At 55.2% G+C, this 13,041-nt stretch overlaps 1 protein-coding gene across 1 annotated transcript in view; it reads left to right on the top strand.

Annotated features, from left to right (window-relative positions):
• The window catches only part of STK10 (serine/threonine kinase 10), a 51,304-nt gene that overhangs the window by 22,576 nt on the left and 15,687 nt on the right, over positions 1–13,041 (top strand). Inside the window, exons 3-6 of the mRNA XM_086621582.1 lie at positions 7,758–7,806; positions 10,174–10,323; positions 11,727–11,799; positions 12,511–12,705. Of these exons, the coding sequence (XP_086477708.1) occupies positions 7,758–7,806; positions 10,174–10,323; positions 11,727–11,799; positions 12,511–12,705 (467 nt within the window). The remainder of the gene's footprint in view (positions 1–7,757; positions 7,807–10,173; positions 10,324–11,726; positions 11,800–12,510; positions 12,706–13,041) is intronic.

The raw sequence follows: 13,041 nt of genomic DNA, 5'->3' as shown, positions 1-13,041 counted from the left end.
ATCGCCCCTGCAGGGCTCGGGAAGGAGCTTGTCTCGCCCACGGTGTGTGATCCAAACGCCAGGAGGAGAGACCTGCCTTGCCGTGACTGCTCCGTATGCTGTCGCGGATGGGGAGGTCTAGACTATTTCCTCCTGCCTCATCCCCCAGCTGCCTGCGGTGCCAGGGGGGGTCATCCTGGGCTATGGGTGCCACGGTAGTGGCATGGGCTGTGAGGGAGAACCCTGCCCTGGGCTCGGTGCACTGAAGGCAGTGGCTGTCCTCTGCCGAAGCCAGGCAGTGTTTTGGGCGGGTTGGGATAGCTCACCCAGGGGTACCGTTCCCAAGGTGGGCTCCTCCCGCACTGCCAGGGGATGGGGCGCGAGGTCCGGCGTGCTGCCGGCACCCCAGGCCCCCCGCCTGTGTGCGCTGCGTGGGAGCGGGAGGCACCGCGGCTTGCGGCTCCCGTTCTGCCGGCGGAAGGGCGGCACTGGGTTTCGTGGCTGAAACCTTCGTCCTCGGTGGCCGCGGTGCGAGGAGCTCGGCCGGGCGGTGCGGGGAGCGGGGATGGGCTCTGCAGCTGCGGGGCAGTGGCTGTTACTCTGTATAGTGTCTGCCGGAATGTGGGCAGTGGTCCGTGCCTGGCAGCGCTGGCCCAAGATGAAGCTGCCGCCACGGCCGCCTTCTCACCTCCCGGCCCCCGGTTCCGCTGCGGTGGGAGGGGGATCCAGGCTTCCCCCTTTGGGCAGTCCCCTCACCGTAACGCTGAGCCTGCTCCCTCGCTGTAGCCCGAAAGCAGCTTTGTAAAATTCACCGTAAGGGGGTTTCTTTCCCCCCTCCCTCCCACGCCCTGGGGGCCCTCTCGCTTGCCATCGGGCTGAGGCAGCTGGTGCCTCTTAGGTGAGGTGGCTTCAGAACTTGGTGGGCTGGGAGGCGGCGGGGTGGGCTTCAGCTCACCGCATCGCTGACCCAGCAGATGAGCCCAGCAGGCAGGCTGACTGTAGTGGCAGCGGGGGGCATGCTGACAGTGCCCAGGGGTGTTGGGGTGTTGTAGGTGGGAGACCCTGTTAATGGTTCTGCACCATGCTCCCCTCCCACCCTTCATGTTGGGCAGCTCATCTCCTCTTTGTGCAGCATCAGGAGAGCCCGGAGGCAGCTGGGGCCCCCAGCTCACTCGGGCTTGCCCTTGCCCGCAATCCCTCGCTTTCTCTTTGTTGCATTTTTGCTGAATACGAAGGATTTCTGCCCCCACCCTACCACACTGCCTCTGAATCACAGGAGCGGTTGCTGTTTGCTGAGTTTCTTCTGCTTTTCTAGTAAGTGGGTGGGTGATGCCAGGAAAGCCCTGCTTTCCCCACTGTGCTACCCGTGTAGGCACGTCTGCCTCTGGCTCCTTCCTCCTGGGTCTGTGCATGAGGGACAGCCCAGGGACCCACCACCCTCCTCCTGTTGCACTCTCCCTGCAATGGCAGCTCCGCATGGGGAAGGACCAAAACCTCTGATGGTGAGCATGGCTGAGGCCGGCTGTGGCACACTGCTGCTTCTCCATATCCTGCTCGAACTCGGAGAAAACCGAGATGGAAACAATCTCTGCTAATAGCAGCATCCCCCTTGGGAGCTTTGTGCCAACTCGGCATCCTGGAGAGAAGGGAGGTGGAATGGGTGCAATGGCTGACAAGGAGGCAACCTGGAAAGTGTTTCCCTTCACTAGCTCAGTCTATAAATGGAGCACAATTTACTTTATCACATATACTTTTCTTATCTCCCCAGACCTTCTGTGCCAATGCAAGGCAGGAGAGCTGGTGGCTGTGCCAGAGGGTGCTTTTGGTTGTGAGTGACGCCACCGCCTCTTAAGTTGCCCCACGAATGCGGCAGAGCCACGAGGCTGCGCGTGGGTGATGGAGGCTGCCGCGGCAGCAGGATGCTGCGGGTTACCTACTCCCCAGCGGCGGGCAGCTGCTTAAACAAACAAACTGAAACCCTCTGCTGCAGATGAGGAGAGGAAATTGCTGAAGTACTTCAGTTTTGAAGCAGTTTCTGGGCCAGGCAGGGCGGATCTGTAGGCAGACAGATCCTGGGGACACAGGCAACGTCCCGTGCCCGCTAAGGGATCAATGGGAAAAGAGGTGGCCGGGTAGTTACAGCGCAGCACAGTGTGCACCCGTGGCCTGGGTGCTGTCAAGCACCACTGTGGCTCCAAAGCAATTGGGCTATTCAACGTGCAACTGTGCAAAAGCAGCAAAGTCATAGGAAAAGCCAGTGGGCGCCTCCGGTGACCTGGGAGCAACAGGGCTGCCAGCCAAGGGCTTCTCCATTCCAAAGGGACCTGGTGGCCTCCCTGCACAGCTGCCACGCTCATGTGAAGTGCCTGGCTGCCCAGGGCCACCACCGCCGAGGTGAGCTGCCCCCAACTTTCTCAGCTGATGGGTTTTTTTCCCCTCCTTTTCTGACTGGAAGAGGCATTTCTCCAGCACTGCTGCAGAGGGAACAGTTCATGGGCCTCTGCCCTCTGACATGCCAATCGAATGAGCAATGCTCGGCTGAGGGTGTGTCTTCTCCTCTTAATTGGGCTTCAATTGCAAACCTCACTTCAGGGACATCAGCTGTTCCACCCTTGGCAACTGTGCAGTGTTTGGTAAAAATACCTTTAAAGATAAGCTTTTTTTTAAATTATTTTTTTTAATGCTATAGAAAGTTCTAGGAGTTCAAACACACCCAAGAGGCAGGACCAGTCCTGCCTAAGGTGGGAGGAGTGAGCAGGCTCTCTGTTCTATACGGGAGGACTTCAGTACCTGGGCAGGAGATGCTGCTTCTGGTTTGTCAGACCCAGAAACTGCAATGGGCTCTTAATCCATCCTGGGTTTGTTTTCCGGGTTGGTGTCCCTCTGGCCCTTGCCCGCTGTAAGGTGCTGGAGGGATCCTCCTGGTGCAGTGTCCGATCTGCCGTCTTGAGCTGCAAAGTCATGTAATGCTTTTTCCTAACACGTAGTGCCCCCTCGCTCGGGTACGGCTTCAAGACCTGTGTCTTTAAGAGCACTTAATTTAAGCCATAGCTGTTTCATACATATGTATGCATGTTTATTCTGCTGGGCAACCCCAGGCTCACTGGACCCTGCTTCCTCTCCTCCCAGGCTTGAGTCGCTTTTTACTCAAGCAGCCCAGAAAAGGGCCCCAGCCCCCTCTGTCTGCCCCGCTCCCGCTAGGGCTACAAAATGCTTCCAGGTCCTGCTGTGCCTAAAGGCAAGATTAGGATGAGCCACTGGAAAAACCAAGGTCACCAGCAAAGCCCTTTAACTTGGGTGGACTTTTGCTTTCAAATTTAAGTTTAAGTTTAATTTTGCCTGTGCAAGAGTTTCTTGAAAGGGGAAGATTATGCGGCTTCTGCACGCAGACCTCTTCATTCATGCTGTTTCACGAAAAGTACGGAAAAGGGCCCTTTATTTAAAAATAAAATAAAAAAAATGCAAGCCGTACTCAAACCGTGCTACAAAGGTTTGAGGGGTAGCAAGAGCCGGGTCCTTTCTCTGTCTATAAACCAGCTGCCCAAATCTGTTCCTGTGCGTGCAGCTCGTGCGTCCCTGTTGAGCTGAGGAGGAGCCCAGTGTGGTGACTGGGTTTCTTGGCCGTGGTGTCGCAGCTGGGAGTGTAGGGCTCTGGCCATGCTGGAAGGCAGCTGTCAGTCCGTTGTGCTGCTCAGACAGCTTGGTGATGGGAGCTAGTGGCGAATTTTGCGTGTGCCTGCGAGGTGTAATTGCAACCACCCGTGGACTGAAAACTAAAATGCCGATAGTGTGTAATCCGCAGGATTTATAATGGCTTTGAGGTGGTGGCAGGACACAGAGCTCCTGTTGCTGCTGCGTGTCCCTCCGGGGAGCCCAGTGCAGCCGAGGGGCCGGGCAGCCTTCGGTGAGGAAGTCTCTGAATTTCTCATGTGGAGGAAATAATTATAAACAGGATGTTTGCTCCAGCCCCGTTCCAGGCTGCTCGCTGCAGACCCCCCTCATCCAGACCCTGAGTGGGAGAGGAGGGGGTCTGGGTGCTCCCCCTGGCTCTAATTAGTGTGAAGGAGCCGCTTTCAGGATGTCGGAGTCGGGGCAGAGACCCCCACGAGTCTCATATCTCTGGTTCGCGAAACCACAGGAACTTTTTTGGGAGTGAGTGCTGTTTTGTGGTGCTGCTGTGGCTCCGCAGTGAGCCCTGTGCTGGGTCCAGGGTCTTGCTGGTTGCAGGGGGGTTGCTGGGGAGTCGCTGGGGGTGGCCGAGCGCAGGGCAGGCAGCAGCCCCGTGCGACACTGAGAGGCGAAGCGCAGCTCTGAGATTGGCACTGTCGCTAGAGCCGTTACTGCTCCAGCTGTGGTGTGGGACAGCCCATGTACCACAGCACATGGAAACAGCCCTTGGGTAAATCACCAGCCTCCTGGCTGCACAGATGCACAGGCTTTTGTCAACAGTCCTCTTCTAAGATCCTCCCAATTCGTTCCTCTTTGTGGCCGGAGCGGCAGGCTGCCCACCCCGGGCTGTCGGCGACTGCCAGACCATCCCCTTCCTCGCCGCAGGTCCAGGGAGGGTTCCTGCGCAGCCTCTGCTCTCCATGAGCTTCCTGTGTCCTGCAGCTCGCACGCAGAGATGCTACTGTCCCTGGACATGCCTTCCTACCTGCTGCAAGGGTAAAATGTTTTTCAGGCTGGCCTTGCTTCTGGAAGGAGACGTGCACGGTGTATGAGCTGTGGGATTGCCAGTTGCATTTGTTTAAATCAGGTTTTCTGGGCTGAAACAAGCCCATTAGGTTTTTTGGATATTCAGACAATCTGGCCACACCCATAATTATTCTTTGGCATCTCTGCCCTGGTGGAAAATGCATATTTTAAAGTTTTCTATATTTCCCATGTTCCCAGTGCCTGGCTTGCAGCCTGCTGTGCCTGCAGAAATATACACGGTCATGCTGGCTCAGATGGACTGATTTCCCTGATTTTCTCCTTGCCAAACTGCGAACCCAAATGAAACTTTGCGAGATGAAATGCATCCCACATGGATCCAGAGCAGGTTGTTGGCCCTTCCCTGTTTAAAAGCTCAGTGTGTGTGACCAGAGCACGTTTTGGCTGTGCCCCTGGTAGGGAACCTCAGCACAGCATCTGGCTGGGGGGAGGACGGACACACACCGTGTTGGGTCCCTGGGGGCTGTGCTGACCCAGGAGGGCAGCTGTGGCTGTCACCCAGCCGGCTGTCCTTGATGTGTCCTCTCCAAAATTAAAATTGTTTCTCATTCTTGGACGCTGTGTAAGAAGAGCTGTGTGAGATGCCAGGGCACTTCATTTAGTTGGGATGCGCAGAGGCAGAAGCTGTAAAGCTCCTTGCTGAGCAGTAGTGATGAAAGCAGCCGGCTCACCTGGGTGGCAAAGGCCACATTAGCAGCTGATTCGGGCTGAGTTGTTTGAAGTTTTGGGACCGTTTAGATTCAAGAGCTGAGCCTGGTCACACAGACAAGCTTCTCATCAGGCCTTCTCTATTGATTGAACGTAAGGGAGGCTGTTGGTTGAACCTGGAGACCTCCCTCTTTGGGCAGGGGAGTTCCCGAGGCGCCTGGGTCAACATAAGCAGAAAAGGGTTGTTCATGTGAGAAGAACGAAACCCCAGGCTGTGATTCAGCAATGAGACAGGGTCATTTGTACAGGCAGGTTTTCTGCCAGCCAGAGCAGCGCAAAGATGTGATATTCAGATTTACTTGGGATCAGGTCCGCGCTGTCCTGCAGCTGCTGCAAACCCTGCGCCGTGGGCTCGGGTGGCACAGGCAGTGGTCGCACGCTCTTGGTCCCACAGGCAGGATGGTGGCACCGTTGTGTGGAGGTGCTGTCACCAGGCTGTCATCTGCACATCCCCTCAGCCTCCCAGAATGAGGGAAAGCCCCATTGGCAGGCTGGTGTTGGTATGGAGCTTGTTTGGGGTTTGCTTCTGGCACTTTGAGCTCTGGTGGTGTTAGTTTGCTCTGATGAACGTGATGGGAAACACTACAAAAATAATTGGTTGAAATGAGCCTCCTGGAGCTGTGTTCGGGTGATGGTGGGCACAGGGGTCCAGTGGGGATCTCTGTGCCTGGGGAGACCGTGGCAGGAGGCAATTCTTGCCTTTGCATTTGCTGGTGAAGCTGCTGATGCTCTGGTTCAAGGTATAAACTCGAGCAAGGAAAAGTGTGTTGATGTGGCTGATCTGTGCACGGACTTTGCTGTCCTGCTGGCTGCTTCCCTGCCATGCTCAGCTCCAAGCTGGTGCAGATTTGTTCTCCTGGTTTGCAAATGGTTTGACCATCTTCCCAATTGCTTCTCTCCATCTGCCTGTTCCCCAGCTTGCTTCAAATGGTTCCCCAGTCCTGGCCTCTGGTTACTCTTCTCTGCTTCCTCCAACAGTGCCCGTGTCACGCTGCCCAACCCACCTGGGTTTCTTTTCTCAGCATTGTCTCCCCTCTTAGACCTGGCTCAGTTCTGGTGGAGCAATTCAAGGTTTGCTGTGTCCTAGCATCTGATCCTGCTTCTCTTCCTCCTCCAAAGCAAAGCACTTGTGTCTTCCACAGCGGTCCAGGTTGATAATAGTGTTTCCCTTGTCCGCGTATAGGAACTGCAAGGCAAAAGGGTGGGATGTGGCTTGCCTGGAGCTGCAGGATTAATCCATGGGAAAGAGAGAGCTTGAACCTTCTCCCCTCGACTCCTAGTCCAGTGCTTAGAGCTGTGTGGAATAACATGACCTCCACTTGAAGGGCTTAGAGAGCCGTGCTGGTAAACACTTCCTTTGGTTTGTTAGTCGTTGTCCTCAGAATAAACTCTGGCATTTCACCTCTCCGGTATGTCACTCTGTGTCACCTCAACAAGGAGAAGAGCTTGTCGGGGAGGTGAAGCATCTCTTGTCCCTCGTAACCTCTGGCTGCTTGAAATTTTAATCTGTTTATCTGAGCAGCCTCATCTGCCCCGAAGGGGAGCAGGGACATGCACCGAACTCCCCCTCCAGCTGGGAAAGGCTCTGACGGAGCTTGTGTAGAGGTGAGGGGGAAGAGGACCTGCACCCCCCTGGGTGCTGGGGAAGGGCCTCTCCAGTGGGTTCTGCCCACCCTATGGGAACGTAGATGGGCAGAGGGGGCCAGGCAGGCAGCTGTGTGGGACAGGCAGGACTCTGTACACATCCCTGGGAGAGAAACAGCAACAATCTAGTGAATGTACTCGACCTCTTTATTGACATATTTTCCCCTCAAGTTGCTCAAAATCAAGAGAGCAATGAACTACTGAGCAATGGAAGAGGAGGGAAAAAAAAGTAAGAAAAATTAGAGACCCAACAGCCCTCCCCATCTCTCGTCTGCCAAAGAAAATCCTGCCTGATTTCTTCAGGCCACGTCAGCTCCCAGCTATGACAGCTATCTCATCTGTTGGCAAGGCCGCTCTCTGGAGCAGCCCTCGCTCCAAAACGCGATGGGAGGAGATGTAAACAGAGAGGAACTCGGAGCTGACGCTGGCTGCTCAGGGTGGGCGTCCAGGTACGGGGCCAAGCACGGCTGCTGGGGTGTCACTGCTGCTGGGGGCGGTGTGCAGGATCTGGCCTAGGGCTCCGGTGATGGTTCATGCCAGGGATGCCTGGGGGTTGTGTCCTGGGAAGTGCCGAAGCCTCTGCATCCCTGCATGGGGCAAAGGGGCGGCTTTGCCATGCGGGGAAGCAAAACCCAACACTTTTGTCTCCTCTAGTGGGCTTTGCTCGGTGAGACATGGACCTGACTTGAATTCTCCTGTCTTTGTTTTCCCAGATCATGATCGAGTTCTGCCCTGGTGGAGCGGTGGATGCCACCATGCTGGGTGAGTGCAGTGTGCGGTGCCGGGCTCTTCCCTGTGCTCGGGGCGATGCCCGCAGGGTGTTTCCAGCCTTGTGGCACACTTTCAGGGGCAGCCTTCGACAGACGGCAGACATGGGTGCCCCAGCCTCTCCAGCTACTGTTTCTCTCCCATGAGTTTGCATATTTTCATACCGGGGCAGAAGGTGTGGCAGCCCTTGGGGTATTTCTTGAGCTAATTTGATGCAGTTTTGTGATTTAAATGCTGCTGGGATCAGCAGATCACAAAGCATGGGCAGAAGGGAGAGTCTGGCTGGAAGGGAAAGATGGCTTTAAATATTTATCTGCCAGAGGCACTGGGTGCTTGGGATCCTGTTCCCACAGCTTCCCGGGAAGGATAGCGAGGTTGAGATGTTTAATCTGGGCTTCTCTCGTGATGAATCTCCCAGGGTCTTCTTGCTGACTTCTCCGTATGGTATCGGTCATCTGGTGAAGCAGCACAAGCGTCTGAATAAACTCCAGTTTGCAATAATTCCAGGAATCTTCCCATTTTTAACTCCTCCCTTCCACATAGAGCTGCTGGGACTGGGAGTGTGCAGGTGTTCCCCAAAACAGCCCTGGCTGGTGCCACAGCCCCTCCGTGCCGGGACTGTACCGACCCCAGAGGGGTGATGTCCCCTCTGCGTGGCAGGGTGCCGAATTCTGACGTCCTCTTGCCTGGAGCCCCTGGGCCAGAGCCATGTCTCCCTGATGGTTGCTCTCTTTCAGCTCTGGTATTTATTTCCAAAGGCCTCACTTTCATTTTATTTCCAAGAAAAGTATAGACCCAAATTTGTCATCTTTGATTCAGCCCCTAAAACTTGTGCCTCCGTTAAGGGTCGTCTTTAAAGTGAGCCCAAGTCACTGCAAGTAAGAGTACCTTTGCAGAAGTGCTGGAGGGAATGGTGCCTTTCCCTGGCAAACTTCAGCAGGGGTGCCCTGTCTTTTGGGACATCAAACCCTCCCCGAGCGTTTGTGGGGCCGTGTCCATGGCAGTCGGTCTCTGGAGGATGTGGGAGCTGGATTGGGAAGGGGATGCTTAGAAAACCGTGAGCAAGTGGCCTGACTGCAGTGCCGTCACCCCCGAATGAGTGGCAGAAGTAGCTGCGGGTCGGAGCTCGGGGTGCTCCCAGCGTTATTAATGCAGAGTTGCTGAATGCTGCCTTGTTCCACCTCCCCATCCCCACCAGAAACTGGCATTTGCCTTTGAAATCTTTTGCGCCAATCCTGTAGCCTGCTGCACCACAATAAGCCTCGCTTTTGCCAGATGCTCCAGGGAGAGTGAAAATCATCACCTTCCCCCAGAGCAAGGGAGATCTTGGTGAGGAGGAGGAGGAGGCACAAAGTGGCTGACCCCGTGTCCCCCAGCCTGTGGTTAAGATTGTCACTCTGAAGCACCATCTGTCCCAGTTGCTGGGGTCTGTTCCCCATCTTGGCCCTGCAGTCTGGGTGGTTGGAGTTGCCTAATGCTTGGTCTGGTCTCGGAGTGCTCTGCTGCGCTGGAGGGGGGGATCTGCGCTGCAAGGGGCTTGCAGAAGGAGGGAGGGAAGTTCGGACGATGCTAACCATCTGGGGGCCTGATGGTTTGCAGAGCTGTTGCCTTGGAAAGCGGTCTCAGACGGTGAAGGTGGCCAGGCAGAGCTCAGCAGGGAGGTCACGCTGGTGGTCGTGTGTCCCCACAAGCTTCAGAAATAGGGACAGACAGTGGGGTATGAACTGGTGTGCTGGTACCTGGTGCTACCTGAAAAAACAGCTCAGAGCAGTGGGTAGGGATGACGCTGGTGAGTGTTTTATTGCTGGTTGCTTCGGGAGGTGGCGTGTCCCTCCTGATGCATGGGGGGTACACCGCATCTCTGCGGCGGGGTAATTCCCTGGGGGATGAGAGCACGGGCTTCGTATGGAGCTGCCGAGTGTTCATGCTTGTGTTTGACCCTGCTGCCACCTGCAGCCGAGCTCAGCTCCCTCCTCTCTGCAGCATCGTCCTCACACCAGGTGAGACCCGGCTTGTCTGTGGGGACCCATTTCCCAAACAGGCAGGGAACTTGCAGGCATGCCTGGCTCCCCCTCCTTGTCCCACTCATCCACTGTTCCTGGGCCAGATGCCTCAGCCTCAGCCATGCGTCCCCGGGAGGGAGCTATAAACCAGCAGCTCCCAGCCAGGCGGGTATTGTGCTATGAGTGCTGGCTTAGGGAATAAATTACCTTAACAAGCTGATTTGCATTTGTCTCCCGCTGCTTTGCCACATGGACAGTGGTTTGTAAATGGTCTGCGGGGCAGCCTGTGCCTTCTGCTGCTCAGGTGGAGCATCGCTTGAATCCCTGTCCTGTTTAACAGCTCTCTCCCTCCCCGCAGAGCTGGACCGGGGCCTGACTGAACCTCAGATTCAAGTGATATGTCGCCAGATGTTGGAAGCCCTCCATTACCTCCACAGTAAAAAGATCATCCACCGTGACCTGAAGGCAGGCAACGTGCTCCTCACCCAGGACGGGGACATCAAGCTTGGTGAGCCGCCTGGCGCAGGAGCACAACAAGCTCGTTGACAGAGCGGCCACGGGTGACGGGGCAGCTTGGGACCGTCTCGCGCTACGCTAACGACAGCCACGTGCTGCTGGGAGCTGGACTGTAGCGTTGAGCTGTGCCAAGCACGGGGGAAATCGAGGGATGCTCTCTGCCTTCTTCCCTGTCTGCGGGACATCAGCTGCTTGTCTGCTGGTGATGAGCTCAGGCAGGAGAAGGTGGGGGGAAATTTCATGTTGTTTTGTGGGAGCCACGTGTGCCATCAAGCTGTGTGCTGTGCTTAGCCCCCAGCTGGGCAATGAGACTGCCCAAGCTGCAGCCGTGCTCAGGCTCTTGATGTGCTTTCCTTTCATGAATTTGTTTAATCCCCCTTTGAACTCAATTTTTATGCTTTTTGGCCCGCTGAGGATCCTGTGCAGGGTGCCAGTTGGCAGGGCTGGGAGCTGGAAGAATGCGTCTTATCTCCAGAGCAGGTCTAGTGGTGACAGGGTGAGTTTTGCCAAAGGGTGGCTTTGCCAACTCGCTATGGACTTGGGTTAAATTGGCATCCACTTACCTGACGGGGGATGAGAAGGTAGCTTTGGCTGTAGGGTCTACTCAGAAAGGTGCAGATCTCTTTCCGGACCCTGAGGAGGGGTGGTGGCAGTTGTGGGGCATTCTTGGGATGTGTTTTGGGATGATGGAGACCAGCCAGCCTAGGAAGATGGAAACCTTTCTGTGACCATGGGCCCTGCTCTGACATAAGAAATGCTCTGCTGGCTTGGGCCAAGGATGACCTGCAGTCATGGACACCCTGAGCCTGGGTTGCAGATGGATAACAGCTCCTCCAGAGGTCACCAGGGCCATCTTGGAGAGCAAACTGACCTGGAGTGTGCTCAGAACCCTCTGCAGCTCTTACCAATTTGATTTGGGTTGGGTCAGCTTCAGCAGCTCTCTATAGAAGGGACAAAATCAGGGAAGGGCATCGCTCAGTGGCTGCTGTGCATGGGGCTGAAGGGAAGAGAAAGAATGAAACAGTGCTTTGGTGTTTCTGGTGTAAAATGAGACTTTTTGCTATGAAATAGCAGTCCTGAAAGTAATCTGACACGGAGCTGCTTTTGTTTGTTTGTGGAAAAGATCTCGGCTTCCCTCTCGATGTGTAGAGTTTGGGTTACAGTAGAGGTGGCTTGTTATGCCCTGTCTTATAGTACATAGGAGGGGAAGGTCGTTGGTCATTGCATACTCAAAAGCAAATTTAATTTCTGATGCTCAGTTTAGAGGAAACAACATGTTGTATCATGTTCTTGCCTTCAATGTGTGTTTGCTTTTAAATCTGCGTTTCAGCCAAGTGTGCTAATGCAGAAGTCTTTCAGTTTTCCTACAACATCTAACGTTACTGCTCTTTGCAGCTGACTTTGGAGTGTCTGCCAAAAACATGAAAACCTTGCAGAAGCGAGACTCCTTCATTGGGACCCCTTACTGGTGAGTGACCTTCTTGCTCAGAAATCCTGTGTTCATGAGGAGCAATCAGACGCTCGGAAACAGGGAGCTGATGGCCTTTGGGATGTGTTGGACCATAGTACCTTACCAGGCGTGGGTGGGAGGATTTTAACAAGGAGTCTGGGCCAGTGTCCACATGTGCAAGGGCTTCCCATGCCTGAAGGCAGCTGTGAGCAGCCTCTGCAGTGTGGGAGCATTGCCCGGTGTCACCGTGCCCTGAGCCAGCCGAGGGGCCACTATGCTCCGGGCTTGGAGGAGCAAGGGAGACGCATGTGCTCGCGTGTGTGCACTCACCGCTCCCCCCACCCCATGGGGTGGAGTGGGCTTTGAAGCAGCTCCAAGCACATGGGAACGACTTCTCGCTCCAGAAATGCAACCTCTAAATCACCCGACTTGCTGAAGGAACGGAATCGGCGAGGATTAATTTATTGTCTGAAGCAACATCCGCGCCAGATGTCAATGTCCTGGGGGTTTCCATGGGCTGCCTGGGCTGTCTCGACTGGCCTTCAGAAGAGAGAGGGGGTTGAACCAGTTAGAGAAGATGCTGCTGCTTCTGAAACCCAGAGCTGGGACGAAAGACTGCTTTTTGTGCAGTGCTATGGATTGTTTACAGCATTTAGTCACTTCTACGAGGCTCACATGCGTGGTGGTGTCATCTCTCACCATCACTGCTCCTTTCTCTGCCCCTTGCAGGATGGCCCCGGAGGTGGTGATGTGTGAGACCATGAAGGACACTCCATACGACTACAAGGCGGACATCTGGTCCCTGGGAATCACGCTGATCGAAATGGCCCAGATCGAGCCGCCTCACCACGAACTCAACCCCATGAGAGTCCTGCTGAAGATTGCCAAGTCTGACCCCCCCACGCTCAGCTACCCTTCCAAATGGTGAGGGGTTTTGGGCAGCAAAGTCTGGTGTATGCATCTCCCAATTTGTGCAGCATTTCAAGAGAGAAAAAAATAGTCTTTTATAGGGGTATTGTTTAATTTGAGGACTTAATGTAGGATTCCAGCTGTGTTCCAGGTCCCGCTGTGTGCTAGGGGCTCCGAGAGCACTGCTGGCTGAAGGCTGCTCAGTGCTGCCTGCGCTGTGACCGTGCGGCCGGTGTGCGGGCAGGATGGGGGGAGCTGCTTCCCACCCACAGCCTTGCTGAAGCCAGGGTGATCCTTTGGCTGTTTTCATAACTTCCCGATTTTATATGAAAGGCAAGTTTTCATCTAAAC

The sequence above is a fragment of the Tauraco erythrolophus genome, chromosome 16, assembly GCF_009769465.1.
Source record: "Tauraco erythrolophus isolate bTauEry1 chromosome 16, bTauEry1.pri, whole genome shotgun sequence".
NCBI lineage: Eukaryota > Metazoa > Chordata > Aves > Musophagiformes > Musophagidae > Tauraco > Tauraco erythrolophus.
This window is presented reverse-complemented; position numbering and strand designations above follow the sequence as displayed.